Raw genomic sequence first — 22,831 nt, forward strand, 5'->3', positions numbered from 1 at the left:
TAACAAACCATGGTTTGTCATTACACATGAAGCAGGCCAACATATGAGACCAAACCTACATAAATATAGTTACATAATTATAGTTCAGTCAGATCGTAGGCAGAGTGTTTATTCTGGGGCCTCTTGGTTTCCATTGTTGTTGTTTTTTTAAGCAGGGTTTTGTTTAAGTATCATAGATATCCATATGGTCATCATGAAGAAACAAAGAAAATGCCTATAAAGTGTGTAAAAATGTCATGCTGAAACACAAGTTTGTCCAGATTATGACATATGCTGATGAAGAAAATCCTAGCAGTTTTATCACTAACTTATTATACACACACACACAAACAAATATTGAATACAACAAAGCTGTCACTCACATTTACTCAAGATTCATCACAATGCTTAGATTCTCCAGGACTGCAGTGAAGACAGCTTTGCCCAATTTTTTTTTTCATTTGGAACACCCCAGTAATGGTTATTGATCCTCCTCTTGTATTATTGTTGTGTGTTTTTATTGAATTGTTTTTATCATTTCAAATGTTTTTAATTGTTCAGATATGATAATGATTTTAATGGATGCCTCCTTGGGAACCCTGATTGGGTGGAAAGGCAGCATAAAAATATTTTAAATAAATACTCCAGAACTGTAATGCTACATATAGTTATGTCTCCCTCAACAAATCCAATAGAGCAAATATATGCATCAATATATTTAGATAAGACTATCTTAAAAAAAATTTCTATTCAGCATTATACTGAAACTTCCATTTCTGTTTTTGCCCAAATCCATTACACCATTTTACAATCCAGTGCTTCACTTTAGAAGGACCATGCTGATCTTTAATGCTGACCCCTTAGACTAGAGCATTTATAGTTAGTCTCTGCTTTGTATTAGGCAAATTATAGAATTCAATAAGCATAACTCTGCTTCATTAAAGAAGATGTTAAACAGCCTTGCACCAAATACTTGAACAGCCTTGTAGCATGGGCAAACCTCTTTGGAAAACCACTTCACACTTTGACACTGATCTTAATCTTCGGATGGAGATTTAAAGCATTTAAAGATAAAATGGTCTCACAGAGAGTCCCATTTTAGTGCATAAAAATCAAATTAGAAGCACGGTCCATCCCACTATCAATACAGCTTGGCCAAGAAACTGCATAAGGAGAAAAGGAATGGTGAGCCATAACCTAAGCTTACTTTAAAAAAAAAGTAACTCTGAGTATCTTTTCAATGTAAATACAGCAGTTGTAGAATTCCTCATTTAGAAAGTTTTAAAAGTAAATGGCCACTTAATTTGTGCACGAGATAAAATTTTTATGCCACCTCTCCACCTAAATAGGATCTTCAAGACAGTAAATATCAAAACAGGATTTAAAATATAAGTATACAAAAAAAATTCCAGCAATTCACTAAAATGTATAAATACACAAACATGCATAACACCACAACCAAAGAGGAGCGTTTGTAACAGTTAGTGGGGGATCACCAGCCAAAACAAAAAAGTCTTTACCTGCTGGCAGAAGACCAATAGAGGGAGAAAGATGAATATCCCTGGGGAGGAAATTCTAAAGTTTTGGCACCATGACCAATAAGTCCTTTTCTTGGGTTCCCACCCATCTTGCTTAAGATGGTGAGGGCCAGTGGCGGAATTCTAGCAGGAGCTCCTTTGCATATTAGGCCACACACCCCTGATGTAGCCAATCCTCCAAGAGCTTACAAGGCTCTTTTTTGTAAGCTCTTGGTGGATTGGCTACATCAGGGGTGTGTGGCCTAATCTGCAAAGGATCTCCTGATAAAAATTCCACCCCTGGTGAGGGCACATGAAGCAGGGTCTCCACAGATGACCAGAGTAGATGGGTAGGTTCAGATGGGAGTAGGCAGCCCTTCAGGTATGCTGTTCCCAAGCTGTACAGGGCTTTAAAGGTCAATATTATCATCCTGAATTAGGCCAAGAGGCAAATTGGGAGCCAGTGTAGAAGAGGAAGACAGAAGTGATATGGTCCTTATGACCATATTTGAAGAAAAATACAAGTAGAAGAAACTGATTCATTGGCCAGTTTTTCTCCCCCTTTCCCTACAAACCTATAACTTGTTATTTTTTTTTAAATAAACCAAGAGAGAAAATAAAAGTCAACATTACAACAACAACAACTTTTATTGGCATAACAGCATAGATGTGCACAATCAGCAAGGAAGAAAACATATATTACCCCAACATTTGAAACGTTACAAGTACCATCATTGTCCTGACCTAGGTGTCAAGAAGTGGACATAATCTGGTAACTGCTGTTGCTCAACAAGTCTTATTGCAATAAATGGGAATTAAAACAAGCAATGTTTAATGCAGTGTATCCTAGACCATTATGCAGGCATGGAAAACCCAATATCTTCTGTGCATAGAAAACATGACATACAGTGGCTGCCATATGCCACTAGATCCCAAGTGTCACCCAGTTAGTGAGAAATGACCATCAGGACAATTTAAGCAACTATGCCTATATGTTATTGAAATATGAAGCAACATAAAGTTCTCAGCACAAGCAACACAATGTGAATAATACATCTGCTTAACCCAGTTTATTTAAATTTATTTTTCTTTCCTGAGGATGTAAAAATGACCTTTAGAAACACAGACTCATGAATACCCAAAGTTAACCCCTAAAGAGGCACTGAAAGCTATGCCTGATGGATCACTGAACTACACTGACAATTTATTATACATTGCTGGGATCTCTTTTTATATGGATTTAATATGCACTACAGAAGCAACATCTGTATTCTTCTCTTAAAGAAGAAAAACAAGTATCACAGACCATGATTCTCTTCAGAGTGTCCACTGAAAATGCATTTAGAAACCCCTACTATTGATATATCCTTTATGGAGACACAGCCTGATGGAAGAAGAGATGGCAACCCTCACACAAACATGGGGACTGGGTTAGTAAGCTAACCTAGGTCAGGGCAGAAGTGTTTAGCTGCAGTACAGCTTTTGTCCACATGTATTAGTAGCATGTAAAGCCTTAAGGATTGTTCAGTTCTACAATCAAGTACTTTTTCCACTGAGTTTGCATGTCAGAAGAATCCTCCAGCTGTCAAATATCAGAAGTGGTAATTCGCTAGTAGATTTAGCAGCTGCTCCATCACTTGTGAATGGAGTTCTACATGGCATCCCCAGGGTGTCATCTCACCTCCAGCTCTTTGTAGGATTTCTTTGTTACTCATAAGTAATGAGAAGATCATTTTCAGCAACCAAGAGAAAGATTGGCCTTTTGATGCTGCTTCCCTGGGCTACAGCCACTTTCCTATCAGCCAACACGTCAGAATAATTTGGTTATTCAGATTTTGCTGGACTTAATACAGTTTGACAATGCTAAACAGATCTCCTTTATCTATCTTTCCTTCCACTTTATTTTTCTTGTGTCATGTGTTGTAGGTTTTAAGTCTATTTTAAGTACAGCACCTAATAATGCAGGCAATCTCATAACAGCTACATTCATATGGCCCTTTTTACATATGAAGAGCCACCACCAGATGATTACACAACATTTTCAAGTAATGCTTCATATGGGTATGTTTAGAAAACCTCCCCACCAGAGAAAACAGCTACCAAAGTTACCTAGCGGTGACTGTAGGCACATGAATCGAAACTAAAGTTGAAAAATATGCCAGCTACTGAGCAAGCCCAAACCTGCTTTCCCTGTTTACCTTTTTTTTTTGTTGTATGAAGAGATAACAGAAACTTGACCAAAGCTCAGCTGCATCAAGCTCTTACATGTGTTGCCCAACAGCCAGAGTGGCAGAGGAACCAGAGAGGAAGGTATCAGTCAGTCACATTTTATTTGTATCCCGCCCTCCCCGACCAAGCGGCTCAGGGCGGCTAACAGCAAAAAACTCAATACATACATTGTACAATAAATAACATTTAACTACAATTAATTAAAATCCATTAAAATTCTAAAAACATTAGTGCATTTAGTGCTATAATTGCTGGCAAGTTTACTTGGTAGTTTAGTAGTTTCAGCTGGTGAAGGCCGTTTGGAACAAGATGGTCTTGCAGGCCCTGCGGAACTGTTCAAAGTCCCGCAGGGCCTGCATTTCTTCTGGAAGCTGATTCCACAGCTGTGGGGCCATAACAGAGAAAGCCCGAGTACGGGTACTCTGGAGTCTTACCTCCTTTGGCCCGGGGATAGTCAGCAAGTTCTTCCCTGCTGACCTCAGTGCTCTCTGGGGTTCATACGGAGAGAGACGGTCCCTAAGGTAGGCAGGTCCTCGGCCATATAGGGCTTTAAAGGTAATAACCAGCACTTTGTAACGAATCCGGTATATAAATGGCAGCCAGTGCAGTTCATGTAGCCCCGGCTGTATGTGCTCCCGCTTTGGGAGCCCCAGCAACAGTCTGGCAGCTGCGTTCTGCACTAGCTGCAGCTTCCGGGTTCGGCACAAAGGCAGCCCCATGTAGAGGTATGATGGCCATCTTAGCAACATTCACTTTAGATCAAGTTTCAGGGCTGTATTGTCAGCACACACAAAAATGCAAATGCATCATCAATATATCTAATTCTTTTTAAAATATATTTTTTGTATATGTGTGTATGTGTCAACACCTCTGGTGACTGACCCCTTCCAGGGGCATGAAGGATATTCAGAAAAGTGGCTGAACAGCACTTGCTCCTGTCCTCCCAACTGGGTATTTCAAGGAAGTCTCCCATCCAAGTACTAGCCACAGTGGACCCTGCTTAGCTTCCGAAATCTGATGAGATTGGTCTTGCCCGGGCTATCCAAGTCAGGGCAATATATATAATTCTTGATGTGTTGCTATCTGTGGCTACATAAATCTAGAGAAGGAGCCACAAACAGACAAGACAGATCTTTCTTCAAACCTGAGAAAAGCCTCAGCTGTGCAAAAAAAATCTGAAATCTAAACACAAACATCACTGGGAGTGATAAAAGTTTGGTGCTTGGGAGGGCACCAACAGTGTGAGAACTTCTAGTGTCTTGCTCCCACTGATGGACCTCTGGTGGCAGCTGGGTTTTTTGGCCACTGTGTGACACAGAGTGTTGGACTGGATGGGTCATTGGCCTGATTCAACATGGCTTCTCTTATGTTCTTAACCCTCAAATAATAGAAGCAGCGCTTGTACTTTTAAGAAAGGAGAGCTCAGAAGCCGTGTGAGAGTTGCTAGACAACCATTACAGTATAGCCAACCTTCAAACCTTAGTTTGTCACTAAAAGGCAGGGGGGAAGGCCCCTTTGGCCTTCCGATCCATCCCTGCTCCCTTCCCTCCTGCCCTGGAGGGAGGACTCATTGGAGCCAGCCAAGAACAAAACTTATGTGCAATGGTGGCTACTGAATGATCTGATGTCACACAACTTGCCTGGGCCCAGTGACAGCCTTTGCACAACTTGCATGACTTACCTGGACCCAGCAGGGGATCTCACACAACACAGCTGAGTGATTTGCTACCACACAACTTTTGCAATTTGGCCAAACTTTTCCCAAGGAAAGGCTGCTGAGGGTGGGAGTGAAGGAAAGCTGACAGCCAATGTAGTGTAGCAACTAAAATATCAGACTAAGATCTGGGAGACCCAGGTTCAAGTTCCTACTCTGCCATGAAAGCTTCCTAGGTGACTTTGGCCAAACATACTCCTCTGCCTAATCTACCTCACAGGGTTGTTGTGAGGATAAAATGGAAGACAGGACAGGAGAATGATTTTAAGCATTGGCTCCTCTTTGAGGAGGAGGATGAGCTATAAGTGAAGTAAATAATAAACCTCAAACCTGAATGGGCAGGTAGAAGAAAAGTTGGCTAGTAAGCAGGAAGGACAGAAGAGAGTTAAGAAAAAAAGAGTTTATATAGCAAGGAGAATGGAAAGATGACATAGTGGGAATACCTGGGGAAAGTCCTTGCAGGTTCCCCTTTTGTAATCATCTGTTTTATCTCTTGAGCCAACATGCACCAAAAATAGATCTTCATATCATTTAAGGTAAGATATGTCCAACAGAGAGACTGATGAGCTGAAGGCTCCATGGTAAGTTTCATTGTGGAGTTGAGGCTTGAATCTGGTTCTCTCTAGTCTCATTCTAGTCCCTGCCCACACCAGCAACAACTGTCCACTTAAGGACCAAACTAGACGTAGAGGTGGCAGTTGCATGTGTTGAACTGCAGAACATCACCACAATCATATTGAAAGAGGGAAGTTCTGATTTTAACAACTGAAGGGATACATGAGTGAAGGCCACTAAGGCTTGCCTGCAGCCCCTCTTCCCAACTGCTTTTCATCCAGCCAAGTCCCTTTCTCATACTAGTTCCTCCTGTAGGACAACAGACAGGGATTATTAGGAATGGGACTGAATAACCACAGCCAATGTTATAATGCTCCTAGATCTATGGTGCAGCCTCATTTGGACTACTTTGTACAGTTCTGGTCACCATATCTCTAAAAGGACATTGCAGAGCTAGAAAAAGTACAGAGGGCAACCAAGATGATGAGGTTTTTGGAGCACCTTCCCTATGAGGAAAGGCTAAAGAGTCTGGGATTTTTCAATTTAGAAAAGAGACAACTAAGGAGGGAGGACATGATAGAGGGTTATAAAATTATGCATGGGATAGAGATTTGACAAAGAGAAATTTTTCTTCCTCTCCCAAAATACTAGAACCCAAGGGCATCAAATGAAGCTGATGGGCAGTAGATTCACAAAGGAAAAAGGAAATAGCTCTTTATAAAAACAGTGATTAAAATCTGAAATTTGCTGCCAGATGATGTAATGATGGCCACGGGAATAAGCAGCTTTAAAAGGGGATTAGATAGATTCATGGAGGATAGGCCTATCACAGGCTACTAGCCATGGTGACTGAGGGGAACTTCACCTTCAGAGACACTAAACCTCTATCCCAAAGTCAGGAGGCAACAGTAGGGGAAGGCCTCTGCCTCTATGCCCTGTTGTTGGCCCTCCAGAGGAACTGGTTAGCCACTGTGTGAGGCAGGATCTAGCAGGGCTCTTCTTATGTTCTTAATTCTCTACTTAGGCACTGTGGGTCCTTCTGTTCTCAACTTATCAACAGTAGTAAGTTTTCTTATAATAAAAGGGCTGTTCTATTAATAAAGGGGCCAATCTATTAGGAGCTATGAAGGATCTCCCACAGGATAGCTGTTTGACTAGTTGACTTTTATATTTGTTCTGGCAACAAGATCTCATAAGATCAGGCTCACTGGAATAGGGTTGACACATAGTAGACTTGAAGATTAACTACTAAATCATGCTGCTACAGCCATTTGCACTTTCTAAGAAATACATTAAGTCCATCTCTGGCAGCTGATAACTGAGGGCAGCTCTGACAGCAGCCTTCCCCAATCAGCTAGGTGCTAAGTTGGCTTGATAGCTATTATCATATCACATGCAGAGGTCCTAGAATGATATGCAGTCTGCCTCAGTAAAACCTTGAAGAAGGTCATTTCGGACCACTCAGAGCACCCAAAAGAACAGCATTGTTGTACCTTCCAAAGCGCAGATCTCAGCCAAATGACTTTCTATAAGCCAGCAAATGGCTCCACAGTTCTCCAGTAGCTCTTAGCTTAGAAGCAGTCCCTGAGCTTCTAAATAGCTAGAAAGTAATTGTGTTAGATAACCAAAGTATTCAGTCCATCTAGTTAGCAGCAGTTGAAACCTGAGTAATTTTACATAGGCTTTCGCCTGGATTCAAAACCAGAAAAAGGAGCCAAGAGATATTTCTACAACACACACCACTCCTGCTTTCTAGGCCAACCAGATGAACAATACACATGTCGAAGCGAGCAACATAAGCAGCCCAGTTCCTTCAAAAAGCACTGCTTATTGCAAGCCTCTCCTTTGCCATAGGCAGTTGCAATAAGAGTTCAAGCAGAACAGGTATTCTTTATTGTACACATCTGGAACTTGTAATTAAAAACCTCTATCCCTAAATATTAGCACTTGCTAGCTATTAGTAAACACTGGCCACAGAATTATGGCCTGCAGTGCAAATTGTACAGAGAAAGACATCAACCATGCAAGCAAGTTTAAGAAGTTTGTGCCTTTCTTAAGTTACTATAGCTCTGATACAGCAAGGTAGAAGGTGCATTTCTGAAATCAAGCCTGACCCAGCAGAAAATGGCTTGGTGCTAGCAATGCACCTGTCCTCACACAAATGGTGGTACAACAATCACTCAGCAATCATGTTTGTCTGCTGTACAGAGACTCCTAGCCAGTACACCAGGCATTCAGAAAGCACTGTATAGAACGGTGGTTTGCAAACAGATAAGACATCTGCAGCTCTGCACCATATGAAGACATGCCCTAAGAGCTAATTCTCAGTTTACTTAACACACCAGTGCAAAAAAAAAAGTGTTTAAATGGGAAAACATCAGTTGTGAACATGCCAGATTTGACTTGCATTACCCATATTAAGTGGGACTGGAAAAGAATTGGGCTTCCGCTTCAATGCTTATTGCATGGAAATTCAGCCACTGAAATTCACATGCACAGTTCACAACTATAGATCCAGGTGAGTCGCCACTTCCTCAGAAGTGTGCATGCACATGAAAGCTCATACCTTGAAAAAAAAAAGTGCCAGTGAACTCAACTATGTTACATTTGTACCTTCCTTTGTAGCAATAAAGGTAACAGAATTTTAAAAGCAAAATATAAGCTGGTCTTTATAAAATCCAAAATTATTATGTTCCATTATAACTAAAGTTACCAAGATTGAATGTTAAAGGGGACACAAATATGGTTTGGAAACACTTGGTGATGCAGTATCAAAGTATGGCCGACTTGGAGCAATGCTTCCTACACAACCCACTCACACCTGTGATACACTGGTGACATTTTTATTGTGGACAGGTGGTAAAGAAGCCCTGGACATATTCCAACAGGCATACAATGACTTTCAACCCACCATCAACCTGACAATGAACCAATCTATGCAAGAAATACATTTTCTGGACAGTGCTGTAGAAATACATGATGGATGCATAGACACCACCTTTTAGTGGAAAACTACTGACTGACAAACACGCCTGCATGCTTTCAGCTACCATCCTAAACATCCCAAACAATCCATTGCATACAGCCAGGCTCTACGCTACAGCTGTATCTGCTCCAATCCCACAGACAGAGATTCTCACCTGAGGGATCTGCAACAAACCTTTTTGGAACTAAAGTATCCACCTGATGAAGTTAGGAAACAGATTAACAAAGCCAGAATGGTACCCAAAGAAAACCTGTTGCAAGACAGGCCCAAAAGAGACAATAAAAGAACACCACTCATGGTCACATACAGCTCTCAACTCAAAATAGTTCAACATACTAAACTTTGTTGGTCTTAAAGGTGCTACTGAACTCAAACTCTGTTCTACTGCTTCGGATTAACACGGCTACCCACCTGAATCTGGTTCAAAAAAAGTAAGAGAAAATCCTCACAAAATGTCTTAGTTGATCACTAAACAAAGTGACAACTGGACTTAATCATCTCTTACTGTTGCATATTAGCCTAGAAAAATACAGCTTCCCAATTTTTCCCATTCTGTGAAGTTAAGTTTCCTTCTAGGTCAGCTATAAATTTGTTTCTAGTTACAAACATCACCTTACCTTGTCTTACAAGTGAGTAATTGCGATTGTTTGAAACATTATTACACTGACTCTAGGTATGTCAGATTCCTCCACGTACATGCCTGCCAATCCTACCACTGTCTATAAAGAAGTTCTAAAAGCGAGGGAAGAAATGAGACATTAATGCTTCTTATGTGTCTTCATTTCAGCTTTACTGCTCACCATAGAGTAATTAAACAGCTTCTAGTTCAATAGACAATGGAAATGGCCAGTGTGATACAGCAGTTAGCATGCTAGACTATGACCGGACAAGTCTGAGTTCAAATCATGTGAAGTTCACTGGATGACCTTGAACCAACCTATGCCTATCAACCTAACCTACATCACAGGTTTGTTGTGAGGACAAAATGGCAGAACCATGTACTCAGGAATACACAGAGTATAGAAAATATCAGAATGTCTTAACAATAAAATACCTAATAATACCTGGTAATCAGTTGCTGCAAAACACCCTTGATTTTCCTAGCCTACCTTCAGTTTATATTGATCCTTTAACTCCTCTGTGCTCTTCTCTGCCATACCATCTGTTCTGATTATATCACTGTTTTCTCACATCTATGGTCTGAACATATCTCTTTGCTGTCTTTTATTATTAAAATAGACCATGAGAAATCTTTGCTGAGTTTCTGGATATGGCAGTAAATCAGGTCACTGATGATGCTTCCTAAACAGAATTACACCTTTCTAAGACCACTGACTTCAGTGCTTAGGATGGCACTTCAGAGATGCACTACAAGTTAACAAACTACAAACGATGGCGGCCTTCTTAACCCTGAGCTGACTGTTTTTTGACAGCTGATGCATTATAAAGATGTGGAAATGAACCACCACCACCATGGCCAGAAACTACATGGCCAGCAACTACATGGAGTCAGATGAAGCAGGGCCAATGCTGGGTCACCACATACAAAACCATTCACAAATCAATATGTACAGAGAACCCTGTGTGCCTTTCTCCATTTTTACTGTTATAGAGCTACAACGGAGGTAACAGGCTTATCTTTCACTCTTTGTCAGGGGGATGGATGATCCGAAGGCTTCAGAGAGGCACCCCAGAGAATAAACAAAGATTCTCTTAGAGCCCTCCTCACATTCCCAACACCCACAACATGCTTGATTATTTAAAAACTATATGCTGCTAGTCCTCAGCAACACCCTGTAGTAGCTCTCTAAAACATCAGGTTATTTCAGGCCCCATGGAATTTAGTGACCCTAGTCCTTCCCTCTCAGTTCCTCAGATGACACTCAGCACCTAGTGCTGCCTGGCAAGTTCCAATATCTGGAAGCAGAGGTAGTATGGACATCAAAGACATTTAGTACAAAGTAGGATTGCTAGGTCCCTTGGAACAGACAACAGAAGGGAGATATACTTACTGGGAGCAAGGAGGAACATCAGAAATTAATGCAACATGCCTACATGAGCTGGAAGTTTTGCCCATAAACCAGAATGTTGCCAGCCGATGTCCCCAATGTCACTTCTGGGTCACTTAGGCATGTTGCATTAATTTCCAGCATTCCTCCTAGGAGTGAAGGGGGGGGGGGCTGAAAGCAGGATATCCCTGCTCACACCAGAGGGTCTGGCATACCTAGACTGCAATGTACTGCCTGGTATGGAATGTTCTAATTGGCACCCAAATGGAATCTATGACCATGAAGGAGCTGAAGACAATATTCTCAATTTTCACACACACACTCAAGACACATTGTAGTACCAGTGTCACCATCCTGCTGATTCAAGAACAAAAACCTCAACAGAAATTATTTCAGAAATGAATCTATAAATGTTGTGTGCACATGTGTATATAAAAAACAAACTATCAAAATTTATTCAGGATATTGTATATGTTTTGTTTTATATTTTTAGGAATTGCTTTATACATTTAGAAAGTGTTTTTAACCATATATTTTGGCAGTCGACCCCTAACTCCATCACAAAGTATGCATAGAACTAACCATTCTGGGAAGAACCTTCCATGATAAAAACAGCCTATCTTAAAACAAACAGAGAGAAATCTATCATATCCAATATTCTGGGATTTTAAAAAATGTCCAACTCGGAGAAAATACATGCAAATAGCTTTATTTGCATGACATCATTAAAAGGTGAAGGTAGTCCCCTGTGCAAGCACCAGTCGCTTCCGACTCTGGGGTGACATCACATCACGACTTTCTCATGGCAGACTTTTTACAGGGTGGTTTGCCATTGCCTTCCTCAGTCATCTACACTTTTCCCCCAGCAAGCTGGGTCCTCATTTTACCGTCCTTGGAAGGATGGAAGGCTGAGTCAATCTTGAGCTGGCTACCTGAACCCAGTTTCCACCAGGATTGAACTCAGGTTGTGAGCAGAGAGCTCGGACTGCAGTACTGCAGCTTTACCACTCTGTGCCACGGGGTTCATAATGACATCATTACAGTGTTCTAATTCATTAATTGGTGGCATAAACTGCCAATAGAATTTTGCCAATTTTATTTCTGAGAATGGAAGAGAAAAATTCAAAAGCTATACAAATTGAAATTGTTATATTTGATAGTATAGCACTAAGAACATAAGAGAAGCCATGTTAGATCAGGCCAATGGCCCATCCAGTCCAACACTCTGTGTCACACAGTAGCCAAAAAAAAAATTACACACACACTGTGGCTAATAGCCACTGATGGACCTCTGCTCCATATTTTTATCTAAACCCCTCTTGAAGGTGGCTATGCTTGTGGCCGCCACCACCTCGGTGGGGTAGGGCGGGATATAAATCGAATAAAATAAAAAAAAACCTCCTGTGGCAGTGAATTCCACATGTTAATCACCCTTTGGGTGAAGAAGTACTTCCTTTTATCCGTTTTAACCTGTCTGCTCAGCAATTTCATCGAATGCCCACGAGTTCTTGTATTGTGAGAAAGGGAGAAAAGTACTTCTTTCTCTACTTTCTCCATCCCATGCATTATCTTGTAAACCTCTATCATGTCACCCCGCAGTCGACGTTTCTCCAAGGTAAAGCGTCCCAAGCGTTTCAACCTTTCTTCATACCTTTCTTCACTACAACAAGATGGGCAATAAACTTCTGTGGGGTTTGCATTCTGCAAAGGGTTTCATGGTTGGCCTGGGAGATAAGACACTTAAAAGCAGAAATGTGCTGAATTCTTGCAAGGCTTGATTTATGATGCAAAAGTGGCTATTTTAGAGAACAGGAAAAGGTGTGTGTCTATTATGCACCTATAATGTGTATCTACTGCACTGTTTAATGGGCATTTTCCTTATCTGCAGCTGCTTTGGTGCCCTTTTTTAACTTGAGAGGGCTTCTTCATTCTGTGATCGCAGCCAATCAGGAATCACAGGTTAAACAGAATGTTGTCACAGAGCTTTGTAGAAAATCTGATTGGATTGCCAAGATTTCACGAGGGTAAATTAAACCCTTCTTTGCTCTCTCTCTGAAAGATGGCAAGGAGAGTGAAAGAATGCACATCTATTTCTTATGACAACAGATGAATGTTCTTCATCTTGCAGCACTATGCAGTTTCATAGCTTCCCGGTGTTCTGTAATCAATACAACTCTAATCGTGCATAGTTACACATGACAAGTTGGATAGAATGTGGATGGGATATGCATTTGAATGAGATACTCATCCACACTACATTATTTCTGAATGTCCTGTCCTAACTAATCAACTGCAGATAAATGGATTAGGATGATGGTGCATGAGCCCAGCTGCCTCAGTCATGGAGTTTCTTCAGTTCACACACACACACTGCCACAGATAGTCATACAGTTACATTTGGCATCCTTTTACAAAGGGATACAAAAAAGTGCTGAGGTGTTAATTTTGCAAGGCAAGAAAATATTCACATAATGTACATATTTTAGCTCAAATAAAACTACTCACTGTCAGGCCATGAACAGTGTGAACGTGAACTGATAACCGTGTGCCTAGAAGTATAAAAATTGGATCATTTTCCCATCTTTTTATATCGTGTATCAGTCATGTCAAATGTCTTCACAACTAGCAAAAAAACATGTCCAACACCAGGTATATTACTGAATTTCTTTTACATCTATTTCTTGAGGGGGGAAAAAAATGGCAGAGTGTCAAACATTGCACATTGCCATTCAGTGACTGATTCACAAATCTTTTCTTTTTTTTTGACAGAGTCATAATATACTTTTTGCCATCTTCATAACCACTTGTTCTTTAAAATGTTTCATATGAAATGGTTTTATTTCTCAAGAAGCTTTCCAATATGGATGTTTCCAAAAATATACAGCAAACTTGGATGCCGGATTCTGGAGATGCTTCTCCTGTGCCAGTATTCCCTTGATGTTTATGCTTCTCTTTATCTACATTTCTCTGTTGTAGACATATGTAATGTTCCCTGCAGTCAAGGGCAGATCTAGGCCTTGTCTTTAAAAATCCACTTCTCCAAAGGAAATTGAGTTTCTACATCAACAAGCCCAAAATTCTGGGCTCACAACAACATGTTTGTATAAATATGCAAATACATCATTTCTTCCAAAGGCAACATCTCAGCTTCTGTATAATTCAGAATAACTTGTTAAAAATGGGGCTGGTAAAGATGAAGAATTATAGGAATTATAACCTTCGCAGTGGTAGCAGCATAAAGCAGCAATGGAGGAGAAGTGAACCAGCACTGGGGAACAGATGATTCCCCAACACTTAACTCCGTAGGTTTCTCCTCTATCTGTTTAGATCAGGTGTTTCAGAGGAATGGTACAAGACATCATAAGTTGATTATGGAGTCATCCAGTCTGAATTATTTTATTTCTAGTTTTCAGCATAAACTAGACATTTAACTGCATCTTTTGACTGGGTATACCGAGAGCCAGCAGTACTCTTATCCTCCATCAATTTGCTGTATCCTTTTATGAACCTACTGAGACAACTGTCTTACACAACAACCCATCTAAATTTTGTCAGCCTTATTATACATCAGAAAAGTATGCATAACACAAAGGGCTTATTTGGCTGCCTGCTCATGAAGTAATACTTTGGCAATTGAAAGGGCCATTGAGGCCCTGACCAGAATAGCCCAGGCAAGGCTGATCTCATCAGATTTCGAAAGCTAAGCAGGGTCAACTTGGATGGGAGACCTCTTTGGAATATCAGAGGCAGAATGCAGGAGCAGAGGTTATTCAGCCACCTCCCTGAATATCCTCCAGGTCCCCAGTAGGGGTCAGTCACCAGAGGTCACCATGACTTCCAAGTGCACACACACACACACTCGCTCACACACACATATATATATGTAAAAATACAAATGGGGGGGGGGAATACCACTGAGAATACAAGCCACCAAACGCTCTTCCTAAACAAGTACTATTGACTCAATTTAAGGTTATGTACAACCAGTGCTGGAAGAGTACATCATCAACATATGAGGCTAAAAGAGCCACTGAGAGCAAAGCTGGTATTTTAAACTGTGTCTTTAGTTATAATTGAACAAAATAAGCATCCCTTTATAAGCAGCACATCCAATCCCTACTCTTCTGTCCACAATGACTAAATGCTAAAATTTAATTATTTTATCTTGCTTTGTGAGCTGTCTTGAGAAGATCTCTGAAGAGGCAGTGTTCAAATGTTTTAAATTTTTAAAAATCTGCTTTGACTATACAGTCCACAACAGGCAGCTTAACAGATCCCCGTTATGGAATCCTGCAAAAACCAATATCAAACAACAAGCTTAGCCTTCTGCAGTTCACTCCCAAAGCTACAAAACATTCCTTCTGTCCCAAAGAGACATGCAGATTTTTTTACTGCAGCAAACTTGCTCACAACATTATTCATGTCTTGCCAATTTGCACATTAGTTCGTGTATCACTGAAGCTTGGCCTCATCACATGAGAGGCTTAAAAGATTGTATTTGTACTATGGTACATATTGCATTGTACTATTAAAGGAAAACTGAAGGCCAAACTATATGCACCGTTTTTGTTTTTCATGTGTAATCTCTACAGTAGAGGTGAAGTGAGTGTCACCTCAAGCACTTTTCTCCCAGCCTGGCTGAATTCTGGTATCAAAGGTAGTTTGGAATTGACAAAGTGGAGATAACTTGGAATAACAGGGAAGACTCTGCTCCCCTAGTCTACATACATTTTGTTATAAAAGTCAGATACATTACTTCTATTCTCCCACCTCCTTTTAGATGCGGCCCATGAAGAACAAATACAGCTGTTCATTTTGCAGCCAGTTTCCCCCTTTGTTAGCACCCATTTACATGGATGATATGATCACAAGGGAGTTTCTTCTGTTGAGACTACAAGGAGGGGGAAAACCTGATGATGGGCTCACAGTAACCACCTCTGTTCAATCACCATAGCCATCTGCATTCTATCCAAGTACTAACCTACATATTATTTAGCAGATCTGGATACATAGTGGCACATATATATTTTAATGCCACAAAAGAAATGCTATGTGGACCAATTTTTATCAGGGCTGCCACATTCAGGTTGAGGGGGGAGCCCTTTCTCCCATCCTCTTAATAGAATTTTCCACCTCCAGAACTACTATTAGACATGGAGGGGATGGTAACCATACTGTAACTATTGCTGACTTGTTTCTTTATCAGAGCTAGCACTACAGGAAAAGTATACTTATATACTGCTCCCACAACATAAAGGGGTTAAGCCCCACCTATCCTCCTTCCCATTGCTGCAATCCCATCACCAACCCAACACACAGCCACCTTTTAATGGTAAATATAGCAGGAGACAACCATGGTGGTTCCATATAAATATGTATTTTGACACTAAAAAGGGCTGGATTATCTGCAGTCTCTCATTCCTTCACACATGTACACCAGATATTGCCTTTCCTAGCTTTCTCTGCAATGTTTAAGCAAGACCAAAGGATTCTGGGAATCTGCTCCTCACCACCCACCCTGGACAGACACAGCGGCAAAAAGTCAAGTAGTATCAGAGCTGGCAGAGAAACGCAAAAGCAGCATTAAAAGCCTTCAAACCCCCACAGCAGTCCTTAATCTTTCTCTTTCCCTCTTATTCAATTGAAGAAAACAAGAAAGATGCACATGCTAATTGAACACTTAGTTTATACCTGTTCAGTTTGCAGTTCTGCTACAAAGTTTCAGAAATAATATATATGTTTCAGGGCTGGGATTCCTCGTGCTTAGCAGTTGCCACTTGATTCAAAGGGATGGAGAAATGAACCAGAGCTGAAAATACTACCAAAAAAAAGTGATGATTTTGTGAAATTAGCTAAGGAAGCTAAACATTATCAGCTGTTCTGGCTCCCCATGTTGATGCGAAAGGAATGAAACTCCTTCAAATATTCTAAATAAACTACTTTCAACAAAGAGAAAGAAAAATGACAACATATGGTCTAATATGTCTCAATGCTTGCTTAAACAAAAAAAATCCCTGTGCATCTTCATACAATTCAGGCTCTATGAGATATTCAGAAGATACAGCTGAAATTACCTGAAAGGTCTTTTATCAGTTCAGCCGCTCCATTGCTCAGGAAACCTTTGCACCAACAGTGTCTGCACACACACTGAGGTACTCTTCAAACAGAACACAATTATTCCGTTTTTGGTTTCTCCCAAGAAGGCCAGCCATCATGAGGTATATATATATAAATAAATGCACCCAAAGCAACAAAAAGCAAACTGAAAAAACAGCTGTCCTTGCTTCTCCACATTCTATCTTCCCAGTAGCAGGCATCTCATTGTGCCCATAAACTCTGTGCAAAATTTTACTTGTAGTACATCGTTACATCTCAGTCGCATAGCCAGCACCACGCAGGGAGGTTTCTAGTCAGATTTTCAGCCACTTTCACCCTTCTGTCTTTTTTCCGATAGCATATACAATCATTTTCCTGAGCCACTCATTGCTTCAGTGCATCACTTCTTTCGCTTCCAGTTTTCTTCATTCCTTCCATCTTAAGTTTCTCCTTCCTTCCTACTCTGCACACACATACAATTGCAAACAGCCCAACTTCTCCTGTTTTCTACATTCCTTTCCCATGCAGCATTTTTGTCTGAACATTCATGGCATGGCTCACTTCTAGCCCTGTCAGGCTGTAACTGACAAAACTACTTTTGATGGTTAAAATCTGGATAATCCATTGTTTAATTTGATATGATATTCACCTAAAATGGTACCAGCCCAGGAAGTATACATGGTATTATGAAAGAGATATAGTTAAGCTGGAAGGTGTCATTTGATTTTAATAAGTATTATCATGCAGGGATTATCAACTTCACACCCATCTTTTTCAAGATGCTCTTTCTTCCAGGGTAGATTTGAATGAGATGGCTCACCAGAAGCTGTGGCACCCTCTTATGTGGGGAGAAGTACCATAGCTAAAAATCAGGCTGCGAGCTTAGAATTCTGCATAAGACACTCTGTGAGACTCAAATATTGTCTCTTTACCCTTGGCACCCTGCAGTTATTTGTACTGCACTAACCTCACTATCCTACTCCTGCCAATTAGCAAACTAATTTCTTTTCCATAAAACATTGTACATATCACATGAAGCATACAGAGCAAGGCTCTACATTATTCTAGTCACACACTGTTAACCAATCATTCATACAGTTGGGAGTTTCCTGGGGTATCAGCATTTAGGCTGCACTGTATCAAACATGTGCTTTTAAAAATGCTGCACAGAAGCAGCATATAAAGAGTCATGCTCCTAATTCTTTGGGCACTGTTCAAGCAAACTTTACTAACCCCAGAAACCTAGAGGTTCACTCTTCTGCTGAAAATGTCTAAACTATACCCTTAAACCTGGAAATAAGCTTCACTGGGCACAGTGGGACATTTTTTAAGTAAATACTCACAGGACCTCACTTTAAAATCATAATTAGTTTTCCTGGAGTAACAAAAAAAATCACCCTAGTATAGAAAAGTCATTAAGAATGATGAAAATGATATAAAAGACCTCTGGTACAACCCATAAAAACACACACCCCTAGTTAGCTAGCTAGTAGGCTCTTCCAGATTTAAAGAGCCAACTACTAAAATACCACTTATGGAAATTCTTCTATTAAAAGCCTAAGATTACCAAGCACTAGGAAATAAGAGAACAGACTTCCCATATGAAGTTCAAGTAAAATACAGCCTAGCTGTGCCTCATCTATATATTAACTATTTTGGGCACACTCTCTGGTGCAGCTTGACAACTCCCTTTTGAGACCTTGCAGACTGTACCTGTTAGCAGTGCCTGTACTGCTACCTCCACTGCTATGCTTCCTTGCCCGGCTCAGCCTCTGTGGTGGCTTTGGGTCCTGCAGTCCAAGGCTCGGCATGGAAGGGAAGGTCGAAGCATAACCATGTTCACATTCTGCACAGCAAAAGGGGAAGTGAAGGATCAATTAACAAGAAGCAAATAACAGATTCCAAGGATATGCGGCCTTAGGAAAGGCACTCTGACATCACTTTCAGGGAACACTCATGGCTTCAAATAACCCAGAGCTCAAACCTGAGCTCCTTTAGAGTGGAGACCATCTGTTTCAAGGAAGGAGGGAAATGCTCACATCTGCACTGAGCATCTAGTCCTGGACACAGGAAAGAGACAGACCAAGGCTGAAATTGTTAAGACATTTTTCTGGGAGTAAGCCATACTGAACTTACCCATGAGATTTACCTCAGAATAGCTCCCTATGCTATTTGCTGGAACTCCCTCCCCTCCATTTTCCTACAGTGTGTGCATCTCCCTTGCCCCAAGTCCTTCCCAAACACCATATCCCTTCAGCAGAAACAATTCACCTCCATCACTCCTTGGGGAGGCGTCACTTCAACCCCTAGCCCTTCCTCAATCTAGTTACCTCTCTCTCTGCGCTCCAGATATTCAGCTGCCTCCAGAAGGCGCTGGATGTTGATCACCTCTATCCGTTCCATAGCCCTCGGATGGAGGAGGTCTCCTTAGCACCCTAGACCTTTTGCAGAGCCACGGCTTTACAAGGGGGAGGCCCTTGCAAGTGGCTAAAAAAAAGGGGGGGAGGGGGACCCCAAAGAGAAGTCCCCCACTTTCTTTTGGGGGAGGAGTGAAACAAAACAAAACAAGATACCAAACAGGAAGTCTGCGGATGTCTGTTCTGCTCCTTTCAATAAGTTCACCAAGTGCCGGGGCCGGGAGCGATCTAACAAATCTAACAACTCCGTCCCCTGAATCCTAGCCACATGCTTCCTGAACTGTCCGCCTCGGAATTGTTTCGTGTCCTTTCTGCTTCATCTCCTTGCCCTTAACCCAGATCTTTAGCTCTGATTTCCACCTCTCCCCACCCCCCGCCCCGGTCCTTTCCTGGCTGAGCTCTTCCCCTTAAGCATCGAGCATTACCACCGATCTTACCCCCGCACCCTTCCTCCTACAATCAAGGCACCAACAGTTAGCCCTCCCCCACTTCTCCGCAATCTTATTCCCCTAGTGCTGCATCCTGCCCTCTAGCTTCTTGTCCTCCGCGATCCTATACTCTTCCTCTGAACCTCGGTGTTGCCCCTGCATCCATGGTCCAAGCCCTCTCTCTGAGATCTAGCTGCTTTCTCCGCCTCCTGCAGCAGATACTGTAGGTCTCTGCCTTTTTCACAGTTTGTTTACCTCTGCTTAGAAATCATGGGAAGGGGGAGGTGACCCACATGAGACTTTGTCCCGATGCCACTTGGGAAATGTAGTTCGCGGCTCCCGCTGCCTTCCGTGCTGCGCGCGTGCACAGGAGAAGCAGCGCCGGTTGCATTGTGGGAAGTCCTCGGTCTTGCACGGGACATGCACAGTTTAGTTGGCTGGACGAAAGATGTTGCCATGTATTCTTTTCAGTGCCTGTTCCGGCCCCCTTTTTCTGCACCGATGGGATTTGCGGGCATAAGATTGGGGGAGGGGGAAGAATCCCTGGTTCGTTTGTGGCAAAGTATTTGTCCTTGTTGTGGTTCAAGCCTCTGCAACAAAACTGAATTCCAGGCTGCTGGAAAGAGCGGATTCGCGATTCCCCCCCGCGACGCCAGTCATTTATATTTTGAGTATCCTTGCAATAATTACACAACAGAAGTTTAAAAAAAAAATCACAAGGATGCATCTATTGCTGTGCTTTAAAAACGTTTTAAAATGCCAGTTTAAACACCCAAATTTGATTCGCACCCTTGGAATAAAGTTTCATTTTCACTGAAATCGGGGGGGGGGGGGGGTACTACAAAAGGTAAACGCGTTGAGGACTGGACCCGTGTAAAAAGAAAATTATATCGCGCCGGAGGTAGACTTTCTACATGGTATGTACGTGTTAATGCAACACAGTACTCCGAGCACTGTCGTGGATGGGGCCCCTCTAAGTAATCCACCTTAAGTGTAAAAACACAAGGTCAAACGAATCGAAAAACGACGGGTCCTGCAGTCCTTATCGTGACGGAATACGTATGGCTTAGCCTAGACGTCCCCCTGCCACGACTGCTTGAAAGGCCTTCGTGTTATGGCAGATTTACCGTCTACGTTTGAAGGGGTTTTTTTCCTACTTCGGCGGTTTGTAATTGTTGATCAGTTGTGTCTTAGCTGTTATTAAGTGCTTAATTTTTATTTGGTGTTAAAGATCAATTCAATTGTGCAACAGTTAGCAAAACAAAAACAGAAAAAAAAACGCCAAGACCCGAGCAGCAGATTGTACACTGCCTGTTCGCAGGTCGACTGCTGCTAATTAAGCAGAAGAAGCTTTGGAAAAACAACCATTAAAGTTATAACCAGTGTTCCCTCTAAACTGAGTTAGTGTGAGCTAGCTCAAAGCTTTTTAGCCTTTAGCTCACACTTTTTGTCTTAGCTCTGGAATAAAGGCTCCAGAGAAAACTAATTTATGCAGGAGCTCACAGCTTTAAGGCCAGTAGCTCACAGAGTAGAATTTTTGCTCACAGTTTAGAGGGAGTATTGGTTATAACCCAAGCAGACTTTAAATACAGCAAGAAAAAAAATCCAAAACCAACAGCAGTGGAACACTTTTACTAGGGCCAGCTAAAAAGACACAAAGAAGCAAAACAGATTTCAGGTTTATTAAAATGCTTTCAACAACTGCATGGCTGTTAAGCAACAACCAAAAAGAAAAAAGGAGAAACAGATGTTGCTGAGCAGGATGGAAAACAAAAGTCAGTAGCTTGTAATGGTTTTAACACCAAACAGAAGATATTAATGTGAACTTACAGTGCAGTTCTTTGCAAAGTTGTTGCAGTCTAAACAGGGTTTCAGTTGTATTACATAGGATTGCTACTTAAGTAAAAATGCTTAGAGTAAAAAGCTCTCAAGGCAGAGTCCTATGAGTCTATCAGTTGTTAAAATTCAATTCAATCTACCAGTAGGCTTGAATGGCTCCTATACGGGTGGCCTTGTCTTAGACAGGGGGGCTAGCTCATTTTACACAGCTCATCTTAGGGGGTGGGAGCAGCTGGCAAGATCATCATGATTCCACTGCTGTCACACAGATATCAACAGAGCACTTCTGTCTGAACTCTTCAGAGGAAAGTCAGGTCTGAGCGTAAGGTGGCCCTGCAAAAATGAGCTTCAGGTGGCTACCATTCTGAGTTTAAGACTGCCAAACCTATTTATTCATTTATTTGTCAAGAATTCCCCTCTACCCAACATTTCTTAGGAACAGAGGGCAGTGTGTGCTATACTCCCTTCCACTGTTATCTTCACAACAATCCTGTGAGGTAGGTTAGACTGAGAAACTATCCTAACATTACACAATGAGCTTCTTAGATCTAAGCTGGTTAGATGAATTTAAATGACCAAGACATCTTTCAAGATACTTCAACATAAAGCCTAGACCTAGGAGACAGTAGCATGCTAGGAACTGGATGAGATTCTCTAAGAGACCTTGGTTCCCACAGCTCCATTAGAGTTTTTACGGCCTATGCTCTCCAAAAGTCAGTAACTTGCCAAGGGTTTTTGCCAGTGTTTGCTAAAATAGGGAAACAACTGCAGCAGATCTCAAGTTAGTCCACCGTATTCACTGGGGGGAGGCTCCACCAAATTGTCACTCTGCCTCTGGCCACCTGTAGTACACAGTCCTCCAGTGTGACCACACCTTCACTTTCCAAAATATCCCTAGTGCTACAGAAACTCAAATACTACACTTTGAAAAAACTATATAAATTAAGTGATCTGTCTCCAGTTTTACACAATTAACATGAATTTTAATTATTTCTTTGGAACAATTTTCCACCTGGTCTATTTCATTGGAACAGTTTACCACCTGGTTTAGGTATTACTTGC

General features: G+C 41.4%; 1 protein-coding gene across 2 annotated transcripts in view; it reads right to left on the minus strand.

Moving 5' to 3' along the window:
• The window catches only part of MXI1 (MAX interactor 1, dimerization protein), a 76,293-nt gene that overhangs the window by 42,149 nt on the left and 11,313 nt on the right, over nucleotides 1–22,831 (minus strand). Inside the window, exons 1-2 of one of the 2 annotated variants that reach the window (XM_060241694.1) lie at nucleotides 19,416–19,844; nucleotides 18,799–18,931 (exon numbers count right to left, since the gene is read on the minus strand). In XM_060241694.1, the coding sequence (XP_060097677.1) occupies nucleotides 18,799–18,931; nucleotides 19,416–19,488 (206 nt within the window). In that variant the 5' untranslated portion in view covers nucleotides 19,489–19,844. Of the gene's footprint in view, nucleotides 1–18,798; nucleotides 18,932–19,415; nucleotides 19,845–22,831 lie in introns of those variants that run through there. The other variant, XM_060241692.1, reaches the window with a different exon arrangement.

The sequence above is a fragment of the Heteronotia binoei genome, chromosome 6 (assembly GCF_032191835.1).
Source record: "Heteronotia binoei isolate CCM8104 ecotype False Entrance Well chromosome 6, APGP_CSIRO_Hbin_v1, whole genome shotgun sequence".
NCBI lineage: Eukaryota > Metazoa > Chordata > Lepidosauria > Squamata > Gekkonidae > Heteronotia > Heteronotia binoei.